We start from the raw sequence: 13,680 nt of genomic DNA on the forward strand, positions 1-13,680 counted from the left end.
CACAGTCTTAGCCTTGGAGTTTTACGCCTTTGGAACGACGACCGAAGGTATGGCAGGCTGAGCCAGCGCAACCAAGTGTTCGAAAAACCAAAAAAAAACTCCTGGCCGTGCCAAGGAGAGAATGTGGAAAATTTTATTATTACTTAGAGATGGCACAACGGCTTTTTCTTAAAACTCACCAGCCAATCATCTTCCGAAAGAAGGGAAAATGATTATTAACAAACATTAGAGTGGAACAGATGTCGACACTGCCTCTCTCTCTCTCTCTCTCTCTCTTGTGTGCGGGTTCTACAGTGCCGCTGCTCCATGGCGGGACGAAACAGAGTTCCGCCGTCGCTGGTGGGTCTCAAGGGCCACGAGATCCCTCTAGCGACCATGAATGGCATCCCCATCCTCGTGGGGGACGTCCCTCTGGCCGCCAGGCCCGCCGTCCCCATCCTCGTTGACGAGGTCCCCCTCGCCGCCCGCCCTCTCCCCCTCCGCCCTGCCGCCTCCGTCGTCGTCGAGGAGCGCCTCGCCGCCCAGCACCGAGAGATCCAGGCCCTCCTGCTCGAAAACCAGCGCCTCGCCGGCACCGACGTCGCCCTCAAGCAGGAGCTTTCCGCCGCCCAGCAGGAGCTCCGCCGCGTCTCCCACGTCGTCGCCGCCGCCCGCGCCGAGGGAGAGGCACGCTCCCGAGAGCTCTTCGAGAAGACCATCGCCAAGGAGGCCGAGCTCCACTCCCTCGACCCTCTCCGCGCCGAGCTCCAGCAGGTGCGCTCCGACATCCAGAAGCTCCGTGCCTCGCGGCAGGAGCTCGATGCCCAGGCAGAGCGCCTCGTGCAGGACCTCGCCAGGGCGAGGGCGGATGCACAGCAAGTGGGGGCGATCAAAGCGGAGATCGAGACCATGCACCAGGAGTTGCAGCGTGGGAGGTAAGATGGCGTTCCGGCGAACTCAATTTCTTGCCTTTTCGCTTTTTCTCGTTTCCGCATCATCATCTTCTTCTTCTTCTCTTTGATGGGTATTTTGATGAACTTGCTTTTCTGGAAATTTTGGAATAGACTGGCATCGCGTGTAAAAGCAGAGGTTTTTGCCTATTTCGTCCACTTTTCTTGATAATCAAGTGCATCGGAACAGACAGTTTCCAAGTTTTCTTGAGAATGTGGTTGGTTACCATCAATTAGCCTTTGCGATAATTTGTGCTATTCTCAATCATTGAAATGGTTAGTTAACGATCATCCAATCGAAAGTATTGAGTATCAAGTATTCTTATTTTGCTTATGAGAAGTAACATGGCTCAACATGTCTACAGTAATATTTTAATTTAAGGTGTAAAATAATTACCAACATAGGGTTAAAACTGCAAATTAAAGAATAAAGCTCAAGAGATTCTAGATAAGGTAGTTTGAGCTTCTTCATAAAGAAATGTGTCATACAAACCTGTACAAAAGGTTTGGCAGTGGATGAGCTAAAAGAATTAGAAAAATAGGGAGATCAGTGAAGACGTGGTCATGTTTTTGTCAAGCTAAATGCAATTTGTTGAAGATTCAGAGATTGGTAGCCAACTATCATCATAGGCTGTCCTTATTTTGGCTATATACTCAATCAAAAGACAAGAGGAGGTGTCAATTACTAAATAGATCAAGGAAGCTAAAACATTGCTTGTTTCAACGTGAGTGCCTAAATCACCTATCTGAATTTTTTTTAATAATCTAAGGAAAAATTAGTGAATAGACCAAGTTGCCAGAATGGTAATAAATAATGAGAAGCAGAATCAAGAAATAATCATTTCAAATCTTTAAAGGATACGAGAAGCAGGAAGTGAGTAGGAAGCAGTATAGAGAATCATTTAGGAAGCGAGAAATACTGATAAATTGATGGAGATAAAAAGAAAACTTTGAAGAAATTAAGATAACTCTCAACAACTATATCATTCTATGATAATATCTCTAGATCACTTAATTAGAAGAATAAGACACAAATATACATTCAAAAGAAGTGCACAATATTAAAAAAGAAACATCTTAACCAGCTTTTTATAGACACTATATATTGAAATAAAAACAATTGTGCAGTAATTTATAATTTATACATATATTACAAGTCTAGGAAACTTCACCTAAGTCTAATAACATAAGTCAACTGCGTGAAAATTTTGAGCAATAAATAAATATGCTAAGAATAGAAGTTGTTTTTACATCCATACCTGTTAAATGATATCGGTTGCCAATCTAAAGGAGAAAACCTTTGATTTTTTCATCTAAAGACAAACTTATGAAGCAATAACAAAATATATTCATATTATCTCAAAAATTGGAAAAACATCCAACATCCAAATAGTCTCATGCATATATTACTATCATTTTACAAAAAAAAAAAATCTAACATCCAAATAGTGTTATGATTTGCAATTGGGATTCCCATGGTTTGGTATCAGAATTCCTACTTACTCTAAGTGATTCCAGTACCGATGTAATAGATATTAAGAGTGAGTTTAAATCTTTGTTACACTATAAGGGTGTTGCTTCTAGACAAGAGCATGGACATGTTGTGGCTTCAAAAATAAAATGCAACATAGTTACACACACACATGATGCGTGCACAGACATGCTTGAACATTGAATTGCAAAGAGAGTGGTTGTCAGGCTAGTCATCGGATTTGTGAGACTAAAAGCAAAGAAATACAGTAGTATTTATTCTATAATTATTTCATTTATGATTAGATAACTTGAAGATATGGTTTCAATATGTGAGACTAAGATGATTATGATTTTAGACAAAATGTCACAAGAAACAGGTTTAAATCTGGAAAAAGAAACCTAAAACTAAGTTTATAAGTGCTTGAACACTTAATGGACTTTAAGGGCATGTTTTCTTGCATCCCATGTCATTGGAAATCACATGTGATTCGAAATTTCAGGGTGGACAATGTGATTTTGAATCACATGAGAAGTGAGTAAAATGGACCCTAAGGTGATTTCAAATCTCATTGTCCCATTTACTTGCATGTGAGAAATGGGGCAACGAGAATTGTTCTCGCCCAATTGTGTGAGAGAATTCTCAATTGGGGCCAAGCAAACATGCCCAAGGTGTCCAAAATTATTAGTGTTTGTGTCGAACACAAACATGGCTGGCTGGTATTTGTGTATAGATAACTAGCTTGGAAGTTCAACATTTAAATTCATGATTTTTTATTAAATTTTTAAGAATTATAAATGCATAATTTTGTGGTAATCTTGAACTAATGTTGTTTGGGTTCATATGGGGGAGAGAGAAACATGGGGTGCCAATGTGCAGAGTGAGGGAGGTGGGAGTGATTATTTTTTAACTTTCAAATCCTATTTGGAAATTTTAAGCTCATGGCCATTTTTTACTAATTCACAAAACCAAACAATTACCTCCAAACAGTTAGTTGTTTCAAGATACAAATTCAGAAAAGGGCCTGATTGTTTATGTTTTCCTAACCTGCAGTAAGCCTATACACTTGGAAGATTGGTAACCAAAGTATAGTTTCACTAGCTGGCTTTACTTAGGCTAAGTTTCTCTATCCTAAACAAAAAGGTTATCAGGGATTAATTTATTAAATACATTAGATAAGAGTGTGTAGTTATCCAGTTTGAGTGAAATTAAACTTTTCCTGTGTAAAAAGCTAAAATCCTTTTTCTGAGCTTTAGAGCCCAAAACTCTCAAACCCTCGATCCTTCCATCAGGTGAGAATTTGCTACAATAATATATGAATTTAAGACAAGTTAAGGAAAACTATCATAGGTTAATATATATTATTACTCACCTTTTAAAAGTTTGTGTTTAAAGCAAAGTTACCGGAAGCTTCTTAGATAGGTGGGAAGCTCGCTTCCCGGAAACTCACTTCGGAAGCGCGATACTCCTTGCTTCCGAAACTTGATGAGAACCTCGATTCCCCCACGCTTCTCCTATGCTTTCCGCACGCTTCATTTATTCTTATTATATGTTCTCTTACTCAAATTTTCATGTTTTTTATGTGTTTTCTCCGATTCTTCTCACTTTTTTCCATGTGCTTTCGCTAAATTGGTAGTCATCATTTTTAGATTTTGTAAAAAAGTTAATTCTTACATTAAAAAATCATGAAATTTAAATATTAGTCACTTTTATTTTAGTTTTTATTTGTGTTTTATTTTGATTCTCATTCAATTCTTATATTTCTTTTTTTTATTCCTCGCTTCCTATATATTTTGAAATGCATCACTTCTGGCTTCCACTTCCTGTATCGTTTCCTGCTTTCGCTTTCTAGTCTGGCAACCTTGGTTTAAACTAAAAAAACATTCTTGAAGTGTTTGTTGATTCATTTTTTTGCATATGTTCCCCTTCCTGGCAACCTTGATGAAGGCAATGAAACATTAGAAGTGATTGAAAATGTATGAATGTTTGTTGCTTTAAATTCATTTTCACACACACACACACACACACACACACACCCTTGGTGGTTCATCCATGATTTATTTATGACCTTCAATCAGATTCAATCTTCAATTTTATAATTCAAACACCATGGATGGTGACTCACCCATAAACATAATTTATGGTTTCTCCCATACATGGCTGCCCATTTGTAACTATCATTTATGGATTACAAATCATGGTTAAATTTGAAGCTCACTTTGGCTGATAGAGCAACCTAGATATCAATCATAGATGTCGTTGATACTTTAAAAATGTTGCAATCCTATTGCTATAAAATGGAAAAAAAAATATATTTAAAAGGAAAAATATCACCAAAACAAAAATATGATGGCATCTCAAGATCAGCCTCCTGAAAACCTTAAAATTGCCTAAGGAGGTCGTACCCTCTGGAAACGATCTTTAGTGGGACTTTACCTTTAGCTGGTCATGACCGAGAAGACACTAGTTTCACTTGGTGGGTAAAAATGCCTGACTTATGAATCTATCTTATAAATTTTGTTTGATCTTATGAATGGCTGACTATGGAGGGACCAATTTTTTTGTAGTTTGGTTCGATCTATTGCTCTCTTCATATGCCTATTTTACTTTATGAGGATGGTTCACAAGTACAACCTTTGTAGCTTCATGGTATACCCATAGATTGCCTAATTCCTATTTGTAAGGTTTCCATTTCCTAACTGCTGCAATTTCTGCCTGCTAATAGTTTAGTGCATTCTTTGTTTTTGATAGGGAGCTCGGATGCACAAGGAAAATTTAGAGATGTTATGTGATAATCTCACAGCATTATTGCAACAATATCTTGAAAAAGTAGGCTGTCATTTTTCATATTTGAGTTTTTAAAAACCCTATTATGGAGCAGAAATTAGATAAATATCATGATAAGATCTAAGTGGAAATTATGCCAAAGATAAAGCCAGTTTGATCTGGTTGACTTCAAAGGTTGAATGAAATGGTTGATTTTTCAAAAACCTGAGGTGTTTCTGGTATTCTTTTTAGATTGAAAGATTTGGAAAAGTATATTTTAAAAATTAAAAAATGTATTCCTATATAAAAGATAGATCATATACTCTAAAACCATTACAAATGCTAAGATTTGTAGAAGACTTTTATGCAATAGGCATGGAGAACCATCATAAACTCCAAGTTCTCAAAAAGGCTATTTTGGGAATTTTAAAACATTCAGATTTGTGTTTCACTTCTTTCTAAGGGACTACTTTAGGAAAAATACCTTAAAAGGGGTCATTTTGAGACTAGGACTTGTGATGATCTTCACTTGGAGATTGTGATTTGTGAGAGCAAGGCTAGAAACGAAGGACAGAAAAAAGGCAGGAAGGGAGAAGTAAGATCAACTGATCTTTTCATATTTAGGTTAGCATGTCTTTTTTCCCTCAAACGTAAGGCTCTTTACTTATCTTCTAAGTATCTTATATCCGTTTCCTGTTTTTGCTTAAAATGCCAAGATATTCAGAGGTTTTCCCAATATTTTAAAAGTGTAATATCAAGAAATTTGCCTTGCTGAGATATGATTGAGGCTGAGGCTCACACACACACACACACACACACACACACACACACACACAACAACAACAACAACAACAACAACAATGGTAATCAGGCAATTACAGCTGTGTTTTTGTGTATTTGTTTTTTATTTGACTTGAGTATACAGCTTGCTGGCTAGCTAGCTAGGCTGTTTTTCCAGCACAACAAGGGCAGTCAGGCAATTACAGGTGTATTTTTATGTGTGTGTGTTTTTTCTTTGACTTGAGTACACTCTACCAATTCAAGGACATGGCAAGCCAAAAACATTGGGCTAGCTAGCTTGGCTGGTTTTCAAGCATGATAAGGGCAGTCAGTCCATTATGGGTGTGTTTTTATGTGTCTTTTTATCTGAATTGTGTTTATAAGTTCACCAGTGTGTCAACCAATTCGCGGATATGGCAAAGCCAAAACCATTGGGGTTAGTTGTGCCGATCAAGGTGGCCTTCCCTATGTGCATTTTTTGGCCTAGTTGTGGTCAAATTATTGTGGCACACCTCTTTGTATCAACAAAATTGACATGCAAAAAGGCTTGCATTTTTTAAAGCAGCCTATGTTTTCTTATTTTGGGAGATTATGGAAACTGAACATTTTGGTGCACAACTGGTTGATTATAAGAATGGCGCAGTGAGTAATGGTAATCTTGCATATCAATGGTAATTGATTGTGCAGGTTGAGATCGGTATCTGTTTAAGAAGCAATAAGATGTAGATGGTTACTGCAGTTCCTAATTATAGTTACAAACTTGTGATACTTTTGTTGGGAACCTATTAATAACCTTGAGAATAGACAAATATTTTTACTCTCTCTCTCTCTCTCTGTATGAGGTCCATGTCAGTGTTTTGACATGTTTTTTTTACTGCCCTTTACTTTTTAACAGTATAAATAAGCAGAGATTTTGATTACAAAAATGACCCCTTCGTAGTTGAAAAGTTGGGCTGATTGTAGGGATGTAAACGGTTGGCATTCAGATCAGATGTAGCCACTACCAGATTCGACTAATCGGATGTTGGCTAAACGGATTTGGATTCAGATGGTGAAAAGCTCATACCATATCCAGGTTTTTTTAGATGTAATTGGATTTGGATATCCACAAATCTAGATATTTGTTGGATTCAGTAGCAAAAAAGCAAAACCATATCCGCATCTGATTATAATGGGATATCCTTTGGCTTACCAAATCCTAGTAAACGGAGTTGGATTTGGTCGGATATCAGGTAAAATATGATCCATTGGCATCCCTAGCTGTTTGGAATAGTTTTCCTTTTGCTAAAAAATAAGTGCTTGAATTTTTATTTTGTGATATTATTTGAGAACTATGTAACAGGGATTTGGCTAGCAGGGTGCCGCACCCGCGTCGACGCGACTCGACGCAGGTGCAGGTGCGGCACCGGGTGAGTTGACCGCACCCAGGGTCATTTCGGTTCTTTTTTTTGGATTTTTTTTGCCCTATGAAAAGGGACGGGGTGTTGCGCAGCCGCTGAAGTGTTGGGGTAACCAACCCCCACTCCCCACGATCCCCCACGACCCCCATCTCCCTTCTGTTTCGCCCCTCTCTTACACACTCTTCTAAACCCTCCATCCTCTTCCTCTCTCACTCGTTACCTGTCTCTCTCATTCGTTATCTTCCTTCCCCTACTTCTCTCCCTCTCGTTTTCCTTTCTTTCTCACACCATTTGGTGAAAAGGCACACGGCTCACACGAGCACGATGGCGAGGGGACTCCTTTGGATTCACGGTAGCCGAAAGAGGGAATCAGAAATAAATCGAGAATCCGCGATTCACAAGTAGGGTTTACTACGATTGTTGTGGGTGTATTTTGTTTCAAGTTTGCAATGGGTTGTAACACACCCCAAATATAAAGGATTTTGAAAGAAAAAAAGAGGTGTTTTAATGGTTGCCGAAAACCCCAAATCGGCAGATTTAGGGGTTTCGGTTGCTTTGAACCAAGGTTGCCAGACTAGGAAGCAGAAGTGGGAAACGATACGGGAAGCGGAAGCGGAAGTGGAAGCGAGAAGCGATGCATTTTAAAATATATAGGAAGCGGGGAATAAAAAAAAGAAATACAAGAATTGAATGAGAATCAAAATAAAACACATAAAAACTAAAAATAAAAATGACTAATATTAAATTTCATGATTTTTTAGTGTAAGAATTAAATTTTTAACAAAATCTAAAAATGATGACTACCAATTTAGCAAAAGCACATGAAAGTGAGTGAGAAGAGTCAGAGACAATACATAAAAAGTGTGAAAAGTTGATTAAGAGAATACATAATAAGAATAAATGAAGCGTATGGAAAACATAGGAGAAGTGTGGGGGAATCGAGGTTCTCATCAAGTTTCAAAAACGAGGAGTATCGTGCTTCCGAAGCGAGTTTCCGGGAAGCGAGCTTCCCACCTATCTAAGAAGCTTCTGGTAACTCTACTTTGAACCCCAAATCAAAAGAGGAGTTTTAAGGGCTGCCGTAAACCCCAAATCGGCAGATTTGGGGATTTCGGCTGCTATGGACCCAAAAAAAAAAAACTCGAAGATTGAAATCACGGACTAAGTACTGGCAACAAAACGTTTTTTTTTCTTCTTGTATGAAATCCATGAATATGAAGAAAGGTGTTTCTCTCAAGTACATTAGTATAATTAAAGATATGTATGAAGGAGTAGTAACCAATGTTCGCACTTGTGGAGGGGTGACAACCAATTTTCCGATAACGGTTGGGTTACATCAAGGATCTACTTTAAGCCCTTTTCTATTTGCGATAGTGATGGATGAGCTTACGAGATCAATTCAAGAAAATGTACCGTGGTGTATGTTGTTTGCTGATGATATTGTTTTGATTGATGAGTCTAGAGTTGGGGTTAATGCTAAGTTAGAATTATGGAGACAGACATTGGAAGCTAGAGGTTTTAAGTTGAGTAAGAGTAAGACTGAATATATGGAATGTCGGTTTAGTAAGCAACGAAGTAGTGATGGGAGTGTAGTGAAGCTTGGTGAGCAAGAAATACCGGTGAATGATTATTTCAAATATTTGGGATCCATCATTCAAAAGTATGGAAAAATTGATGGAGATGTAAATCATAGGATAAAGGTTGGGTGAATGAAATGGAAAAGTGCAACTGGAGTGTTGTGCGATCGTAGAATGCCATTGCGGTTGAAGGGAAAGTTTTATAGGACGACTATTAGGCCCGCTTTACTATATGGTACGGAATGTTGGGCTGCCAAGAAACATCATATTCAAAAAATGAGTGTAGCTGAGATGCGGATGCTTAGATGGATGTGTGGAAATACAATAAAAGATAAGATTCAGAACGAGGAGATACGTAAGAAGGTAGGTGTTGCACCCATTGAAAATAAGATGCGAGAGAATCGTTTACGGTGGTTTGGACATATTCGGCGAAGGCCTAATGATGCTCCAGTTAGAAGGTTGGAGAATTGGGAAAATATATTAGTTAAAAGAGGTCGGAGTAGGCCTAGGAAGACTTGGATGAAGATGATAGGAAAGGATATGAATGCTTTGAACCTCACCGAGGACATGGCATTGGATAGAAATGATTGGAGGAAAAGGATTCATGTGGAAGACCCAAAATGAATTTCTTTTTTTGGTTCATATCGCTGACCCCAATTGTTTTGGGATGAAGGCGTAGTTGTTGTTGTTGTATGAAATCCATGAATAGAAATCTGCGATTTAGTTATCCTAAATTAAAATTGAAAAAATGTTTGCGATTTGCCTCAACTAATCGGTGTTCTCTTTTGTCTCTCAAAGTATAGTTGTGTATGACTGCGGGTTTGCATTTTTATCCATGGTCAAAAATCTGTGTGCAGCACCTGCATCACAGCAAATGATATGTTTTATTAGTTGTTCTCACTTGCTTAGTTCTTATCCTATCATAACTGTGTAATGAATGGTGTTGTACATTTGGATGCAAGTAGGAGTTATATTGGTCGAGATAGTATGAGATTTTATGCTACCTAAAATGTGATGAACATGAAATGTCGAGGAGTTATCTTTTTAAGTATTAAAACATATGTTGTGATTTGCAATATAGATTGTAACTGATCACACCCCTAATTATTAGAAGGGAAATCTATGTGTGTTTATGGATATTCTATAACATAGGGAATTTGTAGGTATTTTTGGCACACGTGGGTCCAGGGGTGTTGCATATTAAATCCCTGTACAACTTATTTTCTTAGATACACTATGGTACTGTGCTATGCTTTACTGGATATTGGTTTTTCCAGATGATTATACCGTGATGGTAACATTCACACCAGAAATTGTGAAATATGTTGTTTGTTCATGTACCTTTTTTTTATAGAAAACTATATTTCTAATTGAATTTGAACATATTGAGTAGTGGATTATATATATATATATATATATATATATATATATATATATATATATATATTACATTTTTTCCCCTGCCACACCCCCGCACCCGGGTTTTTTGGAAGTGCCGGATCCTCGCACCCGCACCCATGTGACATAGTTTGAGAACCGGTATAATCCCAAAATTTTGTGATATTCTCAAAATATTGCCTATTTTAAAATAGCAAGAATATTGATCACGTTGCAAAACAAAATACAGCACAGTTGCAGGACTTCCATTCTATACTTGGTATTTACTTTGGACTCTCGTGTCACCTTTGATATCTTGATGAGTAAAAAAGAAGAATGCAGCCAGTTGAATTGAAACTTTGGTCCCAGGCCATATTCACAGGCTTTACAATTTGCACAACCAATGTTCCTGTAAACTGGAACTTCATCTATTATTTGTTTTTGCTATTGTACCACTAAACATATTTATATTGCTGCTGTACTGCAAACATGAAACTATGTGCTCCCGTGTTTCCCTTTTTTCTGTTGAAAAACTGTGCTTCAATCTATTGTTGACTTAAACCTCCGAACTGAAATACTCGTGTCAATGTCAATATCACATCTCACGTTTTTGTGTTTAGAGCTGCTGTTGAATATGAGAAAAAGGTACATGCTGAGAATCTTGAGCAAAGTCGAGCAATGGAGAAGAATATGATATCCATGGCTCGAGAAGTTGAGAAGCTTCGCGCTGAACTTGCTAATGCTGAAAAAAGGGCAATGGCAGCAGCAGCAGCTTCTGCTGCTGTAAATCCAGGTAATAGTCATGTAGTGAGGCATCGTGACTTCTCATGTTGGTTTTTGGCATATAGTTGTATGTGTGCATGTGTGTGAACCATCTGACTACAGATTTTGGTTTCTAGGACCTGGATATGGTGGAAACTATGCACCTGATATGAGATATGTGGGAAGCACTTACACTGATGGTTATGCAATGCACCAAGTATGTAATCCCTAAATGCACTTTGTTTTTAGGAAAAGACCATTTTTCAGATTGTAAGTATCTTGGCGTGGCATTTTATGTTCAGGTTGGTGTTGAGAGCATTCCTCTGTATGGAAGTGTAGGTGGTTCAAGGGGAGCATATGACATGCAGCTACCTCATGTTCGTCAGTAGAGCGTTTGTGGCCCCTGTTTAGGGCTTGGAATCATTTTTACCATAGAGAAACAGCTTGAATCCAACTCTTGATGCCTGGAAAAGTAAAATTCCCATCATATATGCTTTTGTATTGATGAGAATAGACCTTGCTATATTTCTGGATTCGATAATCTTAGCATCTCTTGGGTTTTTCTTTTATTGCTCTTGTTTTATACATGGTTTGCCTTGTTCCATATTGTAGTGTTCATGTCAATTTCCCCGCTGTGATGGCCACAAAGAGCCCTTAGGTGCAAAAGGTATTATTTATCAGCACATATTATGAGAAAATGTTTATTAACCTCCACTAGTATGCAATTTGAGGGTGCAACCATTGCCTTGTATGTAGCAATCTATCATGCAATTGGCTCAACTCAATTGCCTCCTAATTGAATTTCTCTCAAATATTTTGACATGAAAACATGATGAAAATTTGCAATATTACCATGTGTAGGTGACCCTAATGGGTTTACTGTCTTTTTGTTCTTCTATGTCCAATAACAAATGCTAGTGATTTGCTTTATATAATTGCAACTGACTAGGGTTTAGATTGGTTGTTTATTTCAGTAAAAAATATTCCAACATAACCTCTATGTATTAACCTTTTTTTTCCTTTTTCTTTTATTTTTGGCTGGGGATATGCAAGAAAGGTATCGTCTTGTCAATTAAATGATTGCTTTGGTATGAATATGTCAAATGCCAAATTTGTAGTTCCAAATTGGCTGATTCCAATCTCGGATGGCTTGCATTTGCAGTTTTATGCTGGTTGAACGCAATAATTAAATTCCATATCGGTCTGAAAATAAAGCCACTGCATGTTTATTCTCAGAGGTATTTTGGGCATTAACAAACATAAGGTTATCTTTGAATTAGACATATAGATATGATAGCAAACTATGTGGCTTGGTAAGATAAGGTTATTGGATAAGTCTTTGGCCTGGATGTGCATCCAGTATCAATGCGTTGACTCATGTGCAAGTTTTTTTGACTAAATCTGGCCCCTTTTGATGTGTAACATCGTCAATTTGTTGGGATTGACCATTGAGCATTTTTTTTATAAAAAATTGTCACTTTTTAAGTTATAAAAAAGTTGTGCATTTATGACAGTTGGTTTTTAAAATCACTAAAAAAATAAAAAATGATTGTACTGTATGACAAAAATGATCTATTTTCAAAAATGCCTTCCAATTTATTAAATTCATCATATGGACAATTTCATTGGTTCTCACTTTTTTGGACGCTTTTACCTCTCATAGCTATGAATTTTTTATTTTTGCGGGTCCTGATGCTCAAAGTGAATGAACCATTGTAGCTCGTCAACAAAATCGCATGAGGTTGCAATAATTTTAAAAAAATTATAAAATTTCAAAACATTTTGCGAAAATTGTGACGATTATTGCAAGGCACATTGCAAAAATTCTTTAAGTATTGTAGAAGTTTGAACCTTGTGAAATTTTAAAAGAATATGGCTGTTATAGGCCTATTTTTGCAATAGGCTAGTGCGGTGCGATGGTCCTTCCTTATCGTTACAAACCTTCTGGTCGCCCACTTGTTGTTGCAGAAGCTTTGATTACTAAGACTGAGAAAGCGAGAAAATAGAGAGGGAGAGAAATCACAATCACTCGAAAGCAATCATAATGAGGGTAAACAAAAGAAAGTTTTTTGCATTTACATTCATTCACATTTTTGCCCGAAGGCTCATTACAGTCCAGATCTACAGGCTAACCCTGAACCAAAGTACATGAGTGTCCTGAAGAAAGTTGCAAGTGACTCGACACTTTACATCAAGACTCAACCAAAGCAAAACAGACTCTAGACACAATTGTACAAAGTAAGTCATAGGGGAACAAGCTCCCCCCTTCAAGTCACGCGTTGCCCTCTGCGTCATCTGCTTTATGTTAAACCCTGACTTCGGTCAGATAGTGGCTCTTTATTCGAAATATTGGCTCCCACGTCGGCTTCATTGTCTCCTCCCACTATATTAGATACTTCTTTGTTTCGCCCAAGTAATTAACCTTGTGGCGAAGGATCTTGCTGAGACGCTTCTCGGCCCATTGTGTTGTTGGGGCTCTCTGCAAGATAGGAGCGTATTGTGGCACGCTACGCTCTGGATCTCTTTCGTTCGCATAGAACGGTTTTAGGTTACACACGTGGAACACTGGGTGCACCTTAAAGTTTGGGGGCAAGTCCAACTTGTATGCTAGGTTGCCC

General features: G+C 37.9%; 1 protein-coding gene across 1 annotated transcript; it reads left to right on the forward strand.

The window, feature by feature from the left end:
- Positions 1 to 245: 245 nt before the first annotated feature.
- Positions 246 to 11,628, forward strand: LOC149821079 (protein FLX-like 1). The gene is made up of 4 exons (XM_089982031.1): positions 246 to 914; positions 10,921 to 11,093; positions 11,200 to 11,279; positions 11,365 to 11,628. Exons 1-4 carry the CDS (start codon positions 307 to 309, stop codon positions 11,449 to 11,451), a joined length of 948 nt encoding a protein of 315 aa, XP_089838157.1. The 5' UTR covers positions 246 to 306; the 3' UTR covers positions 11,452 to 11,628.
- The last annotated feature ends 2,052 nt before the right edge of the window (positions 11,629 to 13,680 follow it).

This window comes from Nuphar pumila, chromosome 12, assembly GCF_984573655.1.
Source record: "Nuphar pumila chromosome 12, dmNupPumi1.hap1.1, whole genome shotgun sequence".
NCBI lineage: Eukaryota > Viridiplantae > Streptophyta > Magnoliopsida > Nymphaeales > Nymphaeaceae > Nuphar > Nuphar pumila.